At 60.7% G+C, this 20,440-nt stretch overlaps 5 protein-coding genes across 5 annotated transcripts; 2 read left to right on the plus strand and 3 right to left on the minus strand.

Annotated features, from left to right (window-relative positions):
- Positions 1-5,343: 5,343 nt before the first annotated feature.
- Positions 5,344-6,801, plus strand: DCS_03380 (uncharacterized protein; the record flags this gene model as incomplete). Its single annotated transcript, XM_040800699.1, has 1 exon — positions 5,344-6,801. The coding sequence occupies one exon, from the start codon at positions 5,344-5,346 to the stop codon at positions 6,799-6,801; it is 1,458 nt and encodes a 485-aa protein (XP_040655732.1).
- A 1,622-nt stretch (positions 6,802-8,423) lies between these two features.
- Positions 8,424-9,218, minus strand: DCS_03381 (uncharacterized protein; the record flags this gene model as incomplete). The annotated part of the gene is made up of 1 exon (XM_040800700.1): positions 8,424-9,218. One exon carries the CDS (start codon positions 9,216-9,218, stop codon positions 8,424-8,426), a length of 795 nt encoding a protein of 264 aa, XP_040655733.1.
- Positions 9,219-11,396: 2,178 nt separating this feature from the next.
- On the minus strand, positions 11,397-13,631 carry DCS_03382 (uncharacterized protein; the record flags this gene model as incomplete). The annotated part of the gene is made up of 1 exon (XM_040800701.1): positions 11,397-13,631. The coding sequence occupies one exon, from the start codon at positions 13,629-13,631 to the stop codon at positions 11,397-11,399; it is 2,235 nt and encodes a 744-aa protein (XP_040655734.1).
- Positions 13,632-15,459: 1,828 nt separating this feature from the next.
- Positions 15,460-16,449, plus strand: DCS_03383 (uncharacterized protein; the record flags this gene model as incomplete). The annotated part of the gene is made up of 1 exon (XM_040800702.1): positions 15,460-16,449. The coding sequence occupies one exon, from the start codon at positions 15,460-15,462 to the stop codon at positions 16,447-16,449; it is 990 nt and encodes a 329-aa protein (XP_040655735.1).
- A 1,870-nt stretch (positions 16,450-18,319) lies between these two features.
- Positions 18,320-19,676, minus strand: DCS_03384 (alcohol dehydrogenase domain protein; the record flags this gene model as incomplete). Its single annotated transcript, XM_040800703.1, has 3 exons — positions 18,320-18,435; positions 18,510-18,605; positions 18,668-19,676. The coding sequence occupies 3 exons, from the start codon at positions 19,674-19,676 to the stop codon at positions 18,320-18,322; spliced, it is 1,221 nt and encodes a 406-aa protein (XP_040655736.1).
- Between the last annotated feature and the right edge of the window lie 764 nt (positions 19,677-20,440).

Here is a 20,440-nt window from a genome sequence, read left to right on the forward strand (position 1 = left end):
GGTGCGGGACGGCCAAAGATGGCGGCGTCGGCGGCTCGCGGGTCGCCGATGGGGGGACGGAAGCAAAGGCGAGCCGATGCTCGAGCCGGGCCGAGGCTGGTGCCGAAGCAGGCGACGAGGTGGCGGTGATGAAGCGGGCGGCGAAGCGGGCGGGGAAGCAGGAGCTGAGGTTGGAGCTTATGTCGGAGCGGAGGCCGGTGTCGAGGCCGGTGTCGAGGCGGTGTCGAGGCGGTGTCGAGGCTGGTGTCGAGACCGGTGTCGAGGCCGGTGTCAAGGCCGTTGTCGAGGCCGTTGTCGAGGCCGTTGTGCGGAGATGGGCAATGATGTTGATGCGTGGCCGCCGTGGTGCCCGATGGCGAGGCTGACGCCGATGCCGACGCCGATGCTGACGCTGACGCCGACGACGCAGATGGCGAGGGAGGGCAAAGTCCCTGCCGACCAAAACGACGGGACGAGAGCAAGAGGCCCAAGGCGGGCGGCGGCGGATCGAGGGCCGAGGATGGACGACCGAGGATGGACGACCGAGGGTTGACGTCGATTGTCGATGCCTGTCGACGGGTGACGTGAGGGGGGTTTGGCCACGAGGAATCGGATGAACGTTGAGCCAGACGGCGGAGGCGCGTGGGCGTAGAAAATGGCCGAGGGGAAAGAGCGGGTGGGGTGCGGAGGATAAATAATGCCCTTCCGGTGGTGAGAATTCTCCGTCGGCCAATGACCAGGGGAGGACGGGGAACGGGGGGAACGGGGGGGGCAAGGAGGATCGGGGATTCGGGCTATTACCTCGCACCTAGGCGGCTGCGACGTGGAGACAACGTTACTCGACGACGTGGAATACGAAGTCGGACTCGTCCCTCTCATTAGCGTCTCGTCGGGCCCGGGGTGCGTCGCAGTAAGCAGCAGTAAGCATTCGCATGCTCACGCCGACGTCGAACTGTCACGATGAGGCAGCGGTCTAGGGGCGTTGGCGCATAGGCTTTCCCGAAGACGTTTGCCGCATCGTTCGCGGGGGTGGGTGTCGATGGTTTGTACCGCACACGTAGCCAGTACCCGCGTGGCACAGTGCCTGTTTTGCGCACCGTTGATGGGCTCAGCAGTGAACGAACCCTCTGGGGCACGGTGCACGCTCCCGAACAGCACACCCTTGGGTGGTACCAGGCACCTACTAGGTACCTGGCAGCACAACAGTCAGTCCACGTGCCCACCGTGGCACAGCGCACATTATTCTCTGTATATTTAGGGCCCTCTGCCGCACAGTGCCTGTTTTCCGTGCAGCTTGTCGGCACCGTCACGCAGTCAACGCCCTCTGCACCGTCCATGTGCTGCGCAGCGCAGTGCATTTGCTCGGTAAAAGCAGCGATTGCAGTAGGGAGAAGGGAGTAATGCATGTAATTACTCTGCAGGCGACGTAAGCCTGGGCTGCCCCCATGCGAGGCGCACTGCCGTGCACAGTCCATGTACCATGCAATTCATACGGTCTCACATGCCCTAAGCACTAGGCATGCAGTCCATGTACTCTCTACCGTCCATGTACTCTATACAGGAACTGTCATGTACTCTATACATTCATATACTCGGCACAGTTCATGAGTTCCGTACAATTGTCCATGTACGCCGTGATGAATGCAATCCATGGACTCTTCGTTTCATATGCTACCATGGTCCATGTACTCTGCAATTAATGCAGTCATGTTCTCTTCGTTCGCAGCCCATGTGCTCAACATTGCCCATGCACTCCGTAGCCCGTGTGCTCGGTACCATGGTCCATGGACAGGTACTCTGTGATCCATACGTCCATGTATCCTGTACCTGGGCTCCGTAGGGCTCTGCAGCGTCCAACGGCTCGCACACCCACAGTGCATGTATTGCGCATGCAGGTCATACGGGCAGCGCCAGCCGTGCAAAGGTACCGCTGATGCTCGGCGGTGTGCTCGGTACCACCAGACGCGGCCGTGTGGACAGGCACGACGCCGATGCATGGGGTGAAGATTCTTATGCCGTCGCTCGTGGGCGTAAGCACGACGTTCCAGGCAACGGCTTATTTTCTGCATCGACGCCCTCCGCACCATGCACATTCCTACAGGCACGAGTACGCAGCAAGACTCGTGCATGTTTGTGCTGTACTGTCTGTACTGACGGTCTGCACTGTACAGTCTGCACTCGCCACGCGCACTCCAAGTACGTGCACCAGCGCGGCGCACCACCCACGGCGCACTGTACGAGCTCCCAACGGCGGACGGCCTGGGTCGTGGCGTAATTGGCTCGGCGCCGCAGTCCGCCGGCAAGACCCACCGGGTCGCTCCTATCCCGGATTTCTCACGGAGCGGCGGCGACTTCCACGCCCAAGCGGTCGCGACTTCCACGGCCAGCGGTCGCAACTTCCAGCGTCTTGGGTGCCATGCGGCGCCGTCGTGGCGGCCTTGACCGGCGGGCGAGGGAGGGAGAGGTTGGTGGTGGGTTAAGGGTCACCGGTGCGGGCGCGCACGCGAATCAGTCCCTGCAGCGATTTTCGCCGTCGTCTTGATACCCGGCTCATCATCTGTCGAGGGAGGTGGCATCGATGCTACGTTCCTGCCGTCCACCTTCGGCTGTCGGCACCCTCGCCATGGCGCTTGCAGTGGCGGCAGGTGCAACATGATGCGACGCCACTCTCGAGGGGCTTGTGCATGCAAGTACTTTGTACTCGCATGTTCCTTTGGCTAGCGCGCTCGCACCGCAGCACGGCGCACATGAGCGCCTGCAGGCCCTGCCCAGTGCCGAGACGGCCGCCGCACGGTCACGTTGCTGCCCTGCGGTACGGCCTAGGTAGATGTACAAGACGCGGCGGTACCGGCACGCGCACTTATGCGGCGTCCATGCCGTCTCGCCTCGACTTTCCGTCGACGCCGCTACGAGCGTGCCGGGTACCAGGTACCGCGTTGATACGGCCGGCATGTCCGTGCTCGCCAACTTTGGCACGGTGTCAATATGCTTCACGTCTTGGCCGGACGAATGAGCGGCCGTGGCTCGGCGCAGGCAGCAGGCGACCTGGTTGGGCAGAAACGCGCTGGGATGCTCGTCCTTGTCCGGCCCACGAACCCGCTGTGCTGTGGGCGCTGTAGCTGCCGAGCCGTGGCGGTAGGCGCCCTGAGATGCGTCGACGGCGTGTCCCGAGCAGGCGGTGCGGCGGCAAGGCTCCGGTGCCGCGTAAACGTATAAATAGCAACCCCCCGCCATCGTACGGTCGCCGGCTCGGGACAGAGGCAAAGTCTGCCACCACCGATGTGCGCTCCAGTACGTGTGCGGGCGCTGCGTGTGGGGAGTTTGACAAAGGTGCTAGCTGTTACGGGGCGGCGCTGTAGCTGGGTGTAACCCCTAACACTAGCTACCTATGCAGTGAATGGGCGACCAGCGATATGCAGTGCCATGCCAGCATGACCTCCTGCAGCAGTGCTGCTTACAGTGCTGCTTATGCCACCAAGCTCTCTAGTACCTAATAGTAGGCGCCCAAGTGCACCACCAAGGCAGGTACCTAGTAGGAATACATGCACGGAGCACTTGCCACCTGCAGGTACAACCCCACCCACCTGCAGTACACCTGCAGCACACCCACAGCACACCTGCTTGCATGTACACGAGGCACTGGACCAAGTACCAAGTGCCGCTGCCCGCAACGTGCCGACTGCTGCTCCGTAGTGCCTAGTTGCACTGTGCAGCCAGCGTGCATGCCCTCAGCCATTCACCCATACCTGTCCTCGCCACACCACCCACGTACAGCACAACAGCACACCCAGGCACCACTCTGCCTGGCGCGCCGAGGGAATGCCACTGCCGGCGTCCAGGAGAGCAGCGGGAGCGGGACGGGGAACGGGGAACGGGGACGGCAAACGGCCGACGGCAAACGTGCATCGGGCAACGGAGAAACGGCCGACGGAGGGGCGTCGTAAAAGGCCCGAAAGGCGTCCTCGCGTCCTCGCCGTCACGGGGTGCCTGGCCCATCTCGTGGTGGATGTACTGTACATGGATGTACTGTACATGTACGGAGCGCACCGTGTACGGAACAAGTACTGTACACCTGCAGTACCGGTGGACTGCGCACGTGGGCGCAAGTACCATGTACAGCAGGGGGATGTACTGTACTGTACGCAGTACTCGGGTGTACAATGGAAAAGTGCCGAGTGCCTAGTGCTGCACTTACATGCAAGTAGTTATACACCTAGCCACGGCGAGTGCATGCATATTGCTCCGAGGTGTTTGCAATGTATTGCACAAGTACACAAGCACTTGCGGTCTGGTAGCTACCGACTATTGGTGTTTGAAGTTTGGAGGCGATACGGGCAGGGCGAGCCAAGCGGGACTTGAGCTCCGTACTCGGCCCGCATCTATTACTTGTGCGTGGCGGTGAAAGGGCCGGAACCACTTGCAGTACAGTGCTCCGTACAGAGTTCTCTGCACAACAAGTACACCTTGAAAAAGGGTATTACGTGCGCGTGTGCCGGTACTTGCTTGCATGCGCAGAGTCGGTAATAAGCCAACGCACCACCCGGGGCGGCACTCGGATGCCGCGCGCATGGCATGCCGCGCCGCAGGCAAGCAGGGACATGTACTTTCGGCGCTCGTATGCCGCTGGTGTCCGGTGCCGTCCGGAGGGGCCCGGCGGATGTGCCGCAGGGAAAGCACGACCTTTGAGGGATGAACAGCTGACGTCAGAGCCCACAGCGGGCGCCGCCACCCATCGGCAAGCCTGACCGCCAGTTGACGGCGGCAGGATCGACGGCGGCAGCATGGGCAGAAGCACTGGGAAGCCCATCGGCAGCGGTAGCATCGACGGTGGCAGCATGGGCAGAAGCACTGGGAAGCCCATCGGCAGCGGTAGCATCGACCGTGGCAGCATGGGCAGAAGCACCGACAGAAGCTCGACGGCAGCGGTATCATCGATGGTGGCAGCCTCGACGGTGGCAGCATGGGCAGCAGCATGGGCAGCAGCATGGGCAGCAGCATGGGCATCAGCATGGGCAGCAGCATGGGCAGAAGCACCGACAGAAGCCCATCGGCAGCGGTAGCATCGATGGTGGCAGCGTCGACGGTGGCAGCCTCGACGAGGGCACCAACAGGAGCACCCACGACAGCTGCAGCACCAACGACGGCGGCACCGACGGAAGCATCACCACCGACAGCAGAAGCACCGATGGTGGCAGCATCGACAACGGCAGCAGAAGCAGGGGCGGCATCGACAGAAGCAGCACCGACAGCAGTAGCACCGATGGTGGCAGCATCTACAGAAGCACTGACGAGAGCATCAACAGAAGCATCGACGGGAGCATCAACGCCGACAGCGGCAGCATCGACTGAAGCACCGACGGGAGCATGAACGCCGATAGCGGCAGCATCAGCAGGAGCAGCACCGACAGAAGCACCATCAACGACAGCGGCAGCATCGACAGAAGCACCACTACCACCAGAAACACCGATGGTGGCAGCATCGACGGCGGCAGCACCGACAGTGGCAGTGCCGACGGAAGCACCACCACCGACAGCACCATCACCCACAGCGGCACCACCGACAGTGGCAGTGCCAATGGTGGCAGCATCGACGGAAGCATCGACAGGAGCAGCATCAGCAGCGGCAGCACCGACAGAACCACCATTGACGATAGCGGCAGCACCGATAGCAGTTGCACCCATGATGGTAGCATCGATGGTGGCAGCATTGGCAGAAGCACTGATGGCGGTGGCATTGGCAGCAGCACCGATGGCGGTAGCATTAACGGCGGCAGCATCAACGACCGCAGTAGCAGCACATATAGTAGCAGCATCGACGGCAGCAGCACCGACTGCAGCACCGACAGAAGCATCGGCCGAAGCACCGACCGAAGCACCAATGGCGGCAGCGTCAACAGCGTTGGCGTCAACAGCGTTGGCATCAATAGAGGCGGCATAAACAGTGGCAGCATCAGAAGCGGCAGCGCCGACAGAAGCACCATCACCGGCAGCGGCAGCACCGACAGCAGTAGCATCAGCAGCGGCAGCATCAACAGAAGCACCGACGGCGGCAGCATCAACAGCGGCAGCATCAACAGCGGCAGCATCAACAGCGGCAGCATCAACAGAAGCACCGACCGAAGCACCATCACGGACAGCAGCAGCGCCGTCAGCAGCAGTACCAATGGTGGCAGCATCAGCAGAAGCACCAACAGCGGCAGCATCAACAGTCGCAGCAGCAGCACCGATAGTAGCAGCATCGATGGCAGCAGCACCGACGGCAGCAGCACCGAAGGCACCACCACCAACGGCAGCAGCACCGACGGCACCACCACCAACGGCACCACCACCGACAGAAGCGCCGACAGAAGCACCGACAGAAGCACCGCCAACAGCAGAAGCACCCCTGGCGGCAGCATCGACAGAAGCACCACAGAAGCACCGACGGCACGACCACCGACAAAAGCCCCACCAACACGACCACCGCCGACACCACCATCACCACCATCACCACCATCACCACCATCACCACCACCACCATCACCACCACCAACACCACCAACACCATCAACACCATCAACACCACCACCAACACCGCCATCCATGCCACCACGACACCCCCGTCGCCGGCAGCGGCAGCGGCAGCGCAGGCTGGCGGTCAAGACCGTGACCGTGTCCCGTCCCGAGGTCACATCCGCCGCCGCGTCCGTCCATGACCATCCATCGCGCCGTCGTCTGCCTTGCCGCAATCGACCGCCGCACGGGATGACGCGGAAAGGTCGAGTGCCCAGAGTGCATGGAAAACCCGACGCCAAACTGTCCTTGATGGTCGCAGCGGAGTAATGGTATGCTGCTAATCATTCGCCGAAGAAAGCTGGGCAAACAATCTACACCACAAAGAATCAACGTACACCGTTTATTAGACTTTATTTCATGCACGGAATCCATCGTTGTCAGTAACGGTAGCAACAATGTCCACGTAGGCCAAAGTGGCCGTCATCGCCTTGTGCCGTCATCGCCTTGTGCCGTCATCGCCTTGTCGCATCATCGCCTTGTCGCATCATCGCTTTCCCTTCAGTGTCGTGGAATTGACTACTCCCTGCCATCCATCATCCGTCGAGGATGGAAGCAAGCAATTGGTATCCTACGCCGAGTATATGGAGCCCGAAATTCTCAAAGTAATTCTCCAAGGATTAATCCCACTCCGATATCTAGGCCGGCGCTTGTTACGGAGCATGTCCGAAACCGAGCCAACATCGTCCCGTCTTTGAGATGAGACGCCTTATCCGCTCAAACTCGGCCGCGCACATTCGCTTGCATACAAACAATCCGAGATGAGTCTCTGACGCGGTGGAGTTGTTCCATATAATTTCAGCAAATGAATATGGACATCATGATAACGTTGCATCGGTGTGGCGGCATGTTTGGACAGAAACAGGAGACACACCATCACCAAAACTCACCAGTTCTTACACATCAACTTGGATGGGATGGTGGCAGTCCTGATCGGCGCAGTTGCTGGCAACTATCCCTCAAATCGCCCTCCTTGGTGTCAACGCGGGCAAGATGCTTCGACAATGATCAAAGCATATTTCCCGTTCCTCCATGGCAATCGCGCAGACAGATACGACACAATCTTGGCACGCAAGACTCCCCATCCTCTTCCGTTCGAGCAGTGACGTGCCAACGTCATTGGTGACCGCAGCTGAGAGGCGAGAACACGGAGGGCACTTGAGAAATAACAAGAACGCGACCTTGCATCGCGTCACGATAATAAATAGCGTCCCATTGCGTTGGGTGCGCCCGTACTCGTTTTCTAGCTGTCCTGCGGTTGGCCGAGCGCCTTTGCCCTGAAGGAGTACAGAAACGAAACGAATGCCATAAAAGTTCGAGAGAGCCGCGCCTTTGCCCTGAAGCGGTGCAGAAACGAAAACATGCTATAAAAGTTCGAGAGAGCCGTGTGCGGACGATGGGCAGGCCGGCCCAGGGACACCCGCAGGCACACCCGGTTCCAATATTCCATCCACCGTTATACACATTGAGCGATCCAGGGGTATCGTAAGGGTTCAGCAAAATTCTCCGCCTCGGCTGATTCACCTTGCCATCGGCCCGAGGTCTACTCGTCATCCTCGACGCCGCGCCGCGTACGCTCGAGACGCGGTGCCTGTCCATGAAGCATGCCCCTGCACGCGGCACGCCTACATCACGCCCGAGACCGGCTCGTGCCGCGAACCCTGCGTCACGTACTGTCGAGTCGCCGGCAGGGGACGGCATCACGCGAGCAGCTGCAGAGCAGGGCCTAGGGGAGGGGACGAGAAGCATGCATTTCATTTCGGCCGAGACCTGCTCCAGCCTTTACTCCTACTCCTCGCCTGGGCAGGCCGATACCCAACCACCCGTTCCCTCTGGGGATTTCATCAGTCGTCCACCGCGCATCGGGACCAAGCAGACGAAGCCTGCTTCTCTCATTCGTCGGATGTCTCCTCTCCCGCGTCCATCGCCTCCTCTCCTGCTTCGGACCTCTTTTGGTAGCCCATGAACTGGGCATACGACTCTCCCGAGGGAGCTATCCTCTCATTGTTGGCGTAAATGGAGGGCCAGTCCAAGCTTTCCCACTCCTGCCTCTGCTGAGAATATGTATCCCGAGCCTCAATCTCGTGCTCGTCGTCGTCGACAGACCTCTTGTTCTTATTCCAGCTGCCCATGAACTGAGAGTAGGTCTCGTCCGGGTGGTAGTATCGCTGGTTGTTGTTCCAGATAGACTGCCAGTCCAGGTTGTCCCACTCCTGCTTCTGCTGGGAGTAGGTGCCCCGAGCCTCGATCTCGTGCTCGTCGTCGTCGTCGTCGACAGACCTCTTCTTGTTCTTATTCCAGCCGGCCATGAATTGGGAGTAGGTCTCGTCCGGGTGGTAGTATCGCTGGTTGTTTTTCCAGATGGACTGCCAGTCCAGGTTGTCCCACTCCTGCTTCTGCTGGGAGTAGGTGCCCCGAGCCTCGATCTCGTGCTCGTCGTCGTCGTCGACAGACCTCTTTTTGTTCTTATTCCAGCCGGCCATGAATTGAGAGTAGGTCTCGCCCGGGTGGTAGTATCGCTGGTTGTTGTTCCAGATGGACTGCCAGTCCAGGCTGTCCCATTCCTGCTTCTGCTGGGAGTAGGTGCCCCGAGCCTCGTTTGCATGCTGGCCTTCGGACTTATCAACAGGTGCAGCAAGCCCCAGACCAGCTGTGAGGGCAACGATGCAAGTGGTGGTAGCGTGCATGGTGAAATGTAGAAACGAATGGCACAAGATGCTAAAAGTAATGACAGTAAAGGGGATTAGGCAAAGCAGTGTAGTGAAGGTGATTTGGTAAAAGAATGTTCCGATTGTTCCGCTCCGTTCTGCTTCCACTTGGCATGAGTGCTCGGGCAAAGCTATATATAGGCTGCTCAACTGCTAGCCCGGGCCATATCTAGGCGGGCACGTTGCGGCAGAGATTGGCCGTGACGAAACATGGGCTCCTCGAGTCCACGAGCTTACACTCGTGCTGGTGGCGGAGTGAGTGGTTGTTCGCAGTCAGGAAACGCGTCTACTGAAGCTAAATGTAGCTAAATGGGAGTAAAAACGAACGAGGCCGAATTTGCCTCGCCATGATTTGTGCTAAACAGGAATAATGCCGTTTCCAATCGCCATCGCCTTGGCCCTATATTTACCCTTCACCCAAAGAAACACTAGGTCAGGGGGGACGGTGGTAGCCCGGAGAAAGCGCTCCGTCCTTTGTCCCGTTGGAGAGATTCGAGGGTCGCTTCAAGTTTAGACTAGACTTGACGGCATGGCCAGCCTTGGGAGAATAGCCGAGGCTGAGTTTGGCACGGCGCCAATCTGTCCTCGATGGTCGTAGCGGAGTATTAGTATGCTGCTAATTGTACGCCGAAACAAGCTGGGCTAACAATCGACACCACCAAGAATCAACGTGCTCCGTTTATTAGAATTTGTTTCATACATGGCCGTTTCCCGGCCACAACTTCCAACCTGTGATTTGATGACTCCGTACGCCCCGGGCTGATGCTATCGAGATGCTCTTTGCCAGTTGCGGCCTGGCAAAAACCTCCCTCATGATGCGGGCAGGCCTCGGCGGCCCAGGAGTGGCACTTGTTTCGGCTTGCTTCAGGCCCATCGCCACTTGCTTCTGCTTCTTGCGCGATTCGAGGCTTCCCTTGGTAAAACGTCACGAGCCAGTTGGCTTCTACAATAATGCCATCCTACTCCATCGTCTCTTTGGCAAGGCCGGCCATGTCCGGGAGGTTAGCATCTCCCCATCATGGTCGCAGCCCATGGCCCTGCCCCCCTTGGCCCGTTATCTGTTACTTTCTTCACAGTAAAACGCATCCTGTCATGCATGGAATCCATCGTCGTCCTCGGTAACGGTCGTAACAATGTCCACGTAGGCCGAAGTGACCGTCATCGCCTTGCCGCATTATTGCTTTCCCATTTTCATGCAGTACGTGTCGTGGAATTGACTGCTCCCTGAAGCAAGCAATCGGTATCCTACGCTGAGTAGATGGTTCCCGAAATTCTCCAAGTAGCAATCCCACTCCGATGTCTAGGCCAGCGCCAACATCGTCCCGTCTTTGAGACGAGACGCCTTGTCCGCTCGTACTCGGCCGCGCACATTTGTTTGCATGCAAACCCTCGATACGAGATGGCTCTCTGGCACGGTGGAGTCGTTGCGTTATAATTTCAGCACATGAATATGGACATTATGATTACGTCGCATCGGGGTGTCGGTATGTTGGGACAGAAACAGGAGACATACCATCGCCAAAACTCACCACTTACACGTAAGGTCGGATGGGATGGTGGCAGTTCTGATCGGCGCAGCTGCTGGGAATTATCCCTCAAATCGCCGTGTTTGTTGTCGACGCGGGCAAGATGCTTCGACGATGATCAAGGCTTTTCCCCGTTCCTGGATGGCATCGCGTAGATACGATATAATCTTGGCACGCGAAAGAAAAACCTCTCCATCCTCTTCCATTCGAGCCAACGTCATCAGTGACCGTAGCGGAGAGGCGAGAATAAGGAGGGTACTCGAAACATAACATGAACGCGATTCTTCCATCGCGTCACGATGATGAATAGCGTCACGATGATGAATAGCGTCGCATTGCGTTGCGTGCGCTCGTACTCGTGCACTCGCCGTCCTGCGGTCAGCCGAGCGCCTTTGCCCTAAAGGGGTACGGAAACGAAAAGGATGCCATAAAAGTTCGAGAGAGCCGTGTGCGGACGATGGGCAGGCCTGCGCAGCGACACCCGCAGGCACGCCCGGTTCCAATATTTCATCCATCATCATACACATCGAGCGATGGAGGGGTATCGTAGGGGTTCAACAAAAAATATCCAGCGTCGCACGGGAGGACGGGCGTCGTCGTCGGCCGATTCACCTTGCCATCGGGTCGAGGTCTACTCGTCATCCTCGAGCCCGTACTCTGCATCGAGGTCGCCATTGTCGTCGTCGTAGCCGCCGTCAAACTCGCCGCCACCAAACTCGTCGCCGCCGCCGCCGCCGCCAAACTCGTCGTCGTCGCCGTACTCGGCCTCGTCGGGCTCCTCGACGTCGTCGTCGCCGCCCTCGACGTCGCCGGCGATGCTGTCCTCGGGCTCTTCATCGCCCTCGTCGCCGCCGCGCGTGCTGCCGGCGACGCTCGTCTTCCGGCTCGTCGCCTCGGAGCCGAGGCCAGCGTTGGGCAGGTCAAAGATGCTGCGGATGGCGTCGTAGTTGATGCGCTTCGACCAAGCCCTGTCCTTGGCGACGCCGATGGCCGCCTCGGCCGCCGAGTTGGCCGGGCTCGTCTGGCCCTCGCCCATGCGAGCCCGCTTCCGCCGTCGGCGCGTCTGCTTCGGCCGGTCGGCCTCCATCTTCTTGAGAAAGACCTTTTCCTGCGTCTTGCGCAGCCAATCCTTGTTCTGGTTGACCCAGATGAGCTCCTTGATGCGGGCCTCGTCGGGCGACAGCAAGCAGTTGATGACCTCGGGGTCGTCGGCGAACTCGTCCTCGCCAATGTCGGCCGTCATCGAGACTTCCTTGCGCGGCCGCTGCTTCAGCGCCCAGCTCGTGTGTATGCGCGCGCGCTGCTCGGCGTTGGAGTAGGCGAGGGCGTGCTCGTACGTCAGGGGGTCGTTGAAGATCTCCTCAATCTGCCCCTCGAGCTCCTGCTCGTCCTGCTCCCACTCGTCGTTGATGGGCAGCTGGCCCCCCTTGGCCGTCTCCTTGCCCTTGCCGGACCCGGGCGGCGCGCGCGCGTCTCCGCCGCCGTCGAGCTCGTCATCGAGGGCGTCGCCGAACTCGTCGGCGAGCCGGTCGAGCGTCTCGCCGTCCTCCTCCTCGACGACGGCCGGCGCGTCCGGCGGGATCTGGGAGGGCAGGGGGGGGATGATGAAGCCGTCGTCGTCGCGGCGAAACTTGATGGCCGGCGCCTGGGACAGATCGGCGCCCGAATCAGTCACGCGTCGCTGCCGTCTCGCCGCCTCCGACTCCCGCTCGGCCTCCCGCGCCTCGTCGTCGGGGCCCCGGGCGGCGGCGTCGGACCGCTTGCGCTTGCGCGACGACTCCGACGTCCGCCTGTACTCGTCCGTCTTGCGGTAAAAGGACGGCGGGTCGTGCGAGCTCTCGAGAAAGTCCTGCTTCAGAAAGTCCTCGACCGACATGTTGCTGGACTCGGTGTGGTTGAACTCTTGCAGGCGATTCTGGATGGTGTGGTTGGTCACCTTGACGATGTAGACGACCTCGCGGACGGTGCGTCGAAAGTTGTGCATGCGGGCGGCCATGAGCAGGCAGGCGCCGCAGATGCCCGACGGGCGACGGCCCATGACCATCCAGTCGCGGCTCATGCGCTTCACGAGGCGGACGGCGTCCTCGGCCACCTTGGCCGTGTCCTGGTGAAACTCCATCTTGGTGGCGAAGCGCCAGATGAGGTCCTCGGGGTAGACGGGGATGAGGCCATCGTTGCCGATGGGCACCACCTCGTTGAGCTTCTTGAAGATGCGGCCGAGCTTGAAGACGTTGAGCTGGACGAGGTCGGCGAGGTCGATGAGCATCACCTTGCACGGCGGCTCGGCCCGGCAGGCGGCGTAGAGGCAGACGGCGGCGACGCTGGCGAGGGTCCGGCCCTGGACAAAGTTGGCGCCCGAGGCGAGCTTGAAGACCTGGGTGCCGGCGGTGACGAGGCTCTCGCTGACGTTGAGCTGCTGGGCGTAGCCCTGCATGAGGCCGCGGGCCTCGCGGATGCTCTTCTCCCTGTCCTCGGAGCCGCCGACCCGGCGAAAGGCGGGGCCCATGCTGCGGACGCCGGCCTGGTCGGCGCCGACGAAGGAGCCCTGGACCATGGCGGCGCCCGACGACGTCTCGCCGAACTGGATCTCGGCCACGATGTTGCTGTCGTCGGCGACGCGGCCGCAGGTCTGGCAGGTGCCGTCGACGACCTTGGGCCTCGGGCAGGCCTTGTTGGGACACTGCTGCCGCGCCGGGGCGGCGACGGACGCGTTCCTGTCGGCCGAGGCCGAGGCTCGCGACTGACGGACGGCGGCCTGGCGACGCTCCTCGCGCTCACGCATGGCCCGGACGGGGTTGGGCTTGGCGAACCGCGGCTTCGGCGCGCCGCCCACGGCCTTCTTTGCCGGGCTCAGGAAGGAAGACATGCTGAGGGGAGGGATGTCGATTCGGCCAAGGGGAGACGACGTTTGCCGCGACGCCAGACGAGTCCCTCCTCGAGGCCTCTATCCAGGGCCCGAGAGGATGGGGGGAGGGCCCGAGAGGATGGGGGAGGGCCCGAAAGGATGGTGGGAGGGCCGAAAATACGGGGGAAAATCCGAGTGTTCGTGATGAATCGAGACAACGCAGGACGCAACGACGGATGGGTCAATTCCTCGATCGGATGGTGATGATGTTGATGTTGATGTTGTTGGGATGAAGCGTTCGATGATGGTTGGGGGCCGAAGAGACGGGGGGAAATCCGAGTTCTCGCGACGAATCGAGGCAACGCAGGACGCAACGACGACGCAACGATGGATGGGTCAATTCCTCGATCGGGGGGGGGTGATGATGATGATGTTGTTTGGGATGGAGCGGTTGATGATGCTTGGGGTTGGTGGTGCGAGACGAGGCTGGCGGATGAAAAAGTCGAGGAAATGCCGACGTGGGGCAACTCGGGACAGGATGGGTTGGTGCGTCCATGGTCGAGCGGGGGAGCGGGTTGCTGAGTCAGGGCCGTCTCTGGAGTGACGGTTCGAATCACGGAGATGGCAAATTTTTTATCCACGCACAGTGCCTATGGGATTGTCGTGCAACAGCATGACGCACTGTATCAAGTATCACGGTCGAAAGTACCAGGTACCGATGCAGTACTCTGTGCTCTGTGCACCTTGTACTCGCACGCGCCGCAGTCGTAGGTACAAATACAGTGCAGGTACGAACCGAACTCGTACACCTACAAGCACGTGCAGCGATTGTTGGTGTTGATGGGCTGCGCAAGCAAGTAGCTGTACAAGCACTCCGTACTGTACGGCTAAACACATGTACTACTGCAAGTACTTGCAAGTAGACAAGCACATGTACTCTGTACGCCTTCTGGCAAGAGCCTCGGTACCAGGTACGAGCAATAACATGCACTCTGACAAGTACTGTATACTTGGCAATTCAATGTGCATGTACGGAGTACTCTACCGACAGATAGTGTATAGTAGTACAAGTAAGTACTTAAGTTGCCGTGAGTACAGTAGGTACATGCTCCGTACTCTCTCTGTACATTTACTTACAGTACTTGCAGGTTCGTTGTACAAGTACACTCTGTACCGCACTCGGTACAATCCTTGTACTCGGTACTTGTGCGGCGTCGTTCGTAGTAGACGCCATGATTCGTAGCGGCCCAGGCAGCATCGCAAGCGGTTCCACAGCCATAACTAACGCCGCCTCGGAATGCACCAGGCCGATCAAACATATCTGTTCGGACTGTTAGCCGAAGAATATCCGCCGTCGTCTGACCCGCCTGCTCCCTCGATACGGTGAGATGTGCCAGTGCGAGCCTGACGTCTTGCACGGAGCGCCGTTCCCTCTTGTGCCTCCGCCATAAGGTGCTGCTGAACCTGCCCTCCATACTCGGTACTTGTGGGAGAATCGCCATCGCCATCGCCATCGCCATCCTCATGATATTTCTGCCAAGAACGGGAGGGAATCGTCATCGTTGCTGACAGGGACGCGGAATGGGCCGGCGAGCTGTGCCTAGCCTACCATCTGTCGTTGTTCCTGTGCAACGACCGTACTGTGCTGACAAACCGTGCCGTACTGTCTGTACAGTGCATGCATCCCTGTGCGAGTACAAGGCAGAACAGGACCCCGCGCCGTTGGATCAGGCCTGTCCCTTGTCAGCCGTGCGAGGGAAGCTCATATCTGCACTGTCCTCGCCCCCGCCCTCTCCCCCCCGTCATCTCCATCGTCGGTTGCCTCGAATCCCAAGCCAAGCCGGCCATCATGCTCGGCTCTCTCCTGCTCCCCTTGGCCGTCGTCGGCACCGCGACGGTCGCCTACCTCTCGTACGCCGTCGTCGACTTCCTCGCCCTCCATTTCCTCCTTCCGTCGCGTCCGCTCGAGGCCTACAAACGCCGCGGGCCGGGCCCGACCTACGCCCTCGTCACCGGTGGCAGCGCTGGCATCGGCCTCGGCGTCGCCCAGGAGCTCCTGCGGCAGGGCTTCGCCGTCGTCCTGCTCGCCCATCTCGAGGAGGAGCTCGTCGAGACGAAGCAGATGCTCCGGCGGCTCGTGCCCGGCGCCGAGGTCCGCACCGTCGTCGTCGACGCGAGGACGGCCACGGCGGCCGAGCTCGACGACGTCGTCCGGTCGCTCGAGGGGCTCGACGTCTCGATGCTCGTCAACAACGTCGGCGGCTGCGCCGTGGCCCTGCCGCCGCTGCGGCCCGTGTCGACGTATTCGACGTCGGACGTCGACGTCGTCGTCGATCAGAACGCGCGCTTCATGGCCCGGCTCACGGCCCTCATGCTGCCGCTGCTGAGCCGCCGCCGCCGGGGCGACGCCGACGAGCGGTCGCTGATCCTCAACATGAGCTCGGCCGGCGGCGTCGGCGTCCCGTACCTCGCCGTGTACGGCGCGACAAAGGCCTTCAACCTCGCCTTCAGCCGGGGCGTGGCGAGGGAGCTGGACGCGTCGCCGTCGACGAGCCACGTCGACTGCCTCGCCATCGTCCCCGGCGACGTCTTGTCCCAGGGCAACAGCAAGGGCGTGTCGAGCCTGGCGCCGCGGTGGGACGACTACGGCCGCTGCCTCGTCGGTACCGTCGACGGCGCCATCAGGAGAGGCATGAGGGACCTGAGCCCCTACTGGCTGCACGACCTCGAGCAGCGAATCCTACCTTGGCTGGACGAGGGCACGAGGACGAGAGAGGTGACCAAGGCCATGGAGGTGAAGAAGCGTGCCTGGGATGCCCACCTGGACAAGACTCGGTAGGCTGCCACGCCGGGCCTATTTAAACATGCCCCATCCGATCGAGGTTCTGGCTACGAGGGATTCAACTTTGACTGCACGACGCTGACGCGCAAACAAATCAATCGGCAATGCTCAAGTTCATGGCCCAACCCCATCCGATCGACGATTCTGTCTACGAGTGGTTCAACTATAGCTGCACGATGCTGACGCGCAACAAATCAATCGGCAATGCCCAAGTACATGGCCCAGCCCCATCCGATCAACGATTCTGTCTACGAGAGATTCAATTCTGTCTACGAAAGATTCAATTCTGTCTACGAGAGATTCAACTATGGCTTCCTTCGCGATGCTGACGCGCAAATAAATCACTCGGCAATGCTCAAGTACATGGCCCAGCCCCATCCGATCGACGATTCTGTCTACGAGGGATTCAACTATAACTGCACGATGCTGCGTGCAAACAAATCAAATGGCGATGCTCAAGTACATGGCCCAGCCCCACCCTCGTTTTTCCCCCGCCGATTTCGAAGCCGTGTACAAAGTCGCACCTGGTCAAGTTAGCTCTCGAGTTGGGCGCCGATGACAGTTACCGGCATGTTTGGTCTCCAAACTCCAAGCAGCCGGGCCATGCACCTATGGATCAACCTCTCATCCAATACCAAGTTAGCTGTCGACTTGGGTGCCAATGACAGTTGCCAGCATGTTTGGTCGCCAAAACTCCGAGTAGCCGTGATGCCAGGCCACCTGCATCGCCGACGGCCATGTACCCATGGGTCAACCTCTCGCCCAAGACCAAGTTAGCTCTCGAGTTGGGTGCCGATGACAGTTACCGGCATGTTTGGTCTCCAAATTCCAAGCAGCCGGGATGCCGGCTGCCACCTGCATCGCCGACGGCCATGTACCTATAGATCAACCACTTGTCCAAGACTAGGGGGTATAATATACATGACTGCCCGCACTCTACCCAAGGACAATACTTGCCCGTACGGGCACCACAGCGATATCGAGCGAGAGCTTGCGTCGTGGTCGTCAGGTTCACCTTGTTGCAGCCATAGACCCGGTGATGGAGCGAGTGAGAGGGAGAAAATCGGACAAGGCAATACATATATATACATCCATAATACGAGACGGTCGAGTTGATCTACACTGGACGGGGTCTAGATGACATGACTATGTATGGACATGATACGATGGGATCGCGGAAAAGGCCATCCACGGCCCAGACCAAGTTTCAATAGTCGAGTGGAACGTGGACCATGTGTTTCCTTAGGCTTGCTGTCGCGGCAGTCGTTTCCAGTAGCCTCTGCCACTACTGGCTTTCGCCTGAGAGCCCTTGGGGCCCGCTGCGGTACGGGCGAAGCTAGTGATTCCTACGGCGCTACATGGCGCTGTTCGTAGCGCTCCGGCGTCTATAGACGACACCTATAATTCGCTCTAGCTTCTGGGCGTCGGACCAGTGAGGCGGTCGACGGTGATGAATGGCAAACTTTATCACGCGACCATTGCCTGACCATTGCCTGACAACGGCGAGCAACAGAGTTTGCCAGCTTCCATCGTCGTCGAACGGCAAGGTCGGCGCTCCTCACTCGCAGACTATTCGATGCAAAGTCGCTGCCGGCGCCGAACATAATGAGAACTTGCATTGCCCATCAGCGTAGCAGAGGCCCTCGCGAAACGGCGGTGCGCAAGGATCAGAGTTTCCATTCGATGTACTGTAGGACGGAACCATTTCCAGCCTCTCCCGTCAGCGCAGCAGAGGCCCTCGCGAAACGATGGTGCGCAAGGATCAGAGTTTCCATTCGATGTACTGGCCCTCCCCAGGAGTCATTGCCATGCCGGGGCCTAGGTTGCCATTTTTTGTCGTACCGCAACGTCGTCACTCGACAAAGCATCAGGACGAAACCTCGGCGGCACTGCCTTCAAACTCGACGAGAACCTTGAGGGCCGCCGTCTTGCTTGCCTCTCCAAAGGTCTTGTATGCCTTTTCCATGTCGCCAAACATGAAGCCTGGTGCTTCGAGTCAGCGTGCCATCGTCGCTGCGGAATGTTGCCATGCCGCGTCCGGTGGGGGGAGGACGTACGATGCGTGACGAGCTGCAATGGCTGGAGCTTGCCCGACGCGACGAGATTGACGAGCATGGGCGTCGTGACGGTGTCGACGAGGCGCGTCGTGATGGCTTTCCCACCGTTCCCACGTCAGCGGAGCGGGCACCGGTGGCTTCCCCGAAGACCGACTCACCAATGTTCTTGTCCCAGAGGCTCTCGAGGTGCAGGCTGGCCGGCACGCCGTGGACGCCGACGTTGGCGAGGATGCCGCCGGGCGCCAGCAGCCTCTGGCAGAGGTCAAATGTGGCGGGGACGCCGACGGCCTCGATGACGGCGTCGCATCCCTTGCCGGCGGTGAGGGCGTGCACCTCGGCGACGGCGTCCACGGCGGCGTTGTCGACGGTGCAGTCGGCGCCGAGCTTGGCGGCGACGGCGAGCCTGCTCGGGTCCGTGTCGATGGCGATGATCTTGGAGGGCGAGTAGAGCTGGGCCGTGAGGAGGGCGGCGAGGCCGACGGGCCCGACGCCGACGATGGCGACGGTGCATCCGGGCCGGACCCGGCCGTTCTGGACGCCGCACTCGAGGCCCGTGGGGAAAATGTCGCTCAGCAGGACGAGGGCGGCCTCGTCGACGCCGTCGGGGATGCGGTAGAGGCTCGAGTCGGCGTGGGGGACGCGCACGTACTCGGCCTGGGTGCCGTCGATGGTGTTGCCGAGGACCCAGCCGCCGTCGCGGCAGTGGCTGGGCATGCCCTCGCGGCAGTAGTCGCACGTCGCGCAGCTCGAGATGCACGAGACGAGCACGGCGTCGCCGGGTCGAAAGGCCGAGACCGAGGGCCCGGCCTCGTCGACGACGCCGACGCCCTCATGGCCGAGGATGCGGCCGGGCTGGCAGGTGGCGACGTCGCCCTTGATGATGTGCAGGTCGGTGCCGCAGATGGTCGTCTTGGTGAGCCTCACGACGGCGTCGGTGGGCCTCAGGATCGCCGGCTTGGGCCGCCGCTCCAGCAAGACGGCGTCGGGCCCGCGGTAGACGAGCGCTCGCATCGTCGACATGCTTCTCTGGGACGTCGAGCGAGCGACGACGCGAGGACGGGAGACGAAATGGAGGCGAGACTGGGCACGGCAGCGAGAGCGGACCTCGGTTCTGACGGCGGCGAGCAGCAGGGTCGGAGCATGCAACGGTCGGCTCGCAGGGGGCATGACGCGGCCGACGTCGTCTTGGCAGCCTCGAAACGGCGTCGACGGACGGCTCGGGTGTCGTCGTACCACCGGACAAGTGCGGCGGGGATGCAGGGATGCGATGCGAGAGGGCGATGAGAGGGTGACTGGCTGGATGCGAGAGGGTGACGAGAGGCGAGAGGGCGAGGGGGGGGAGGCAAATCGTCAATGGGTCAATTTGCTGGCCTCGCGGTGAATGGCATCAAATCGTGCCGTCCCATGCCGCCAAAATATGTCATCCGCCGGCAGCGGCAGCTCCATGTCGGGTTCCCGTTGCCTCTGGTGGCCTGATACTCGTCCCGGTCCGATCCGGATCAGGCCATGCCCAACGACATATCCGGTGCCTCGCAGGTGATGCGTCGGTTATGAGGGTAGAGTGACGTAAGGACTCGCCGTCGTCTCCTCTCGCCCTCTGCTCGCCTTCCGCCCAGCCAAAGGGCAGAAAAGAAGGGCAGGCTTGGGCGGCTCGACGATGGCAAGCTCGTCGTCGTCGGCACGCGTGGCATGGGCGACAGATGGCGTCGGATATGTTGATTGATGTCTTGCGTGACTCCCTGCGTGCCTCGTGGCGATGGAAAGCAGACAAAGTGCGGGGTGTTGGGGGCTGACGCGGCCACAGTGCGAGTAGTGGTCCTTGCGTCGCACAGGCACACGGAGCACAAGCAGAGGTACTTGACCGTAACTGCGCTGTAATTAATATTACTTGGTTGAAACAAAGAATTGCCTTGTCAGTAGAGTGACTCGAC

This window comes from Drechmeria coniospora, chromosome 02, assembly GCF_001625195.1.
Source record: "Drechmeria coniospora strain ARSEF 6962 chromosome 02, whole genome shotgun sequence".
Taxonomy (NCBI): Eukaryota; Fungi; Ascomycota; class Sordariomycetes; order Hypocreales; family Ophiocordycipitaceae; genus Drechmeria; species Drechmeria coniospora.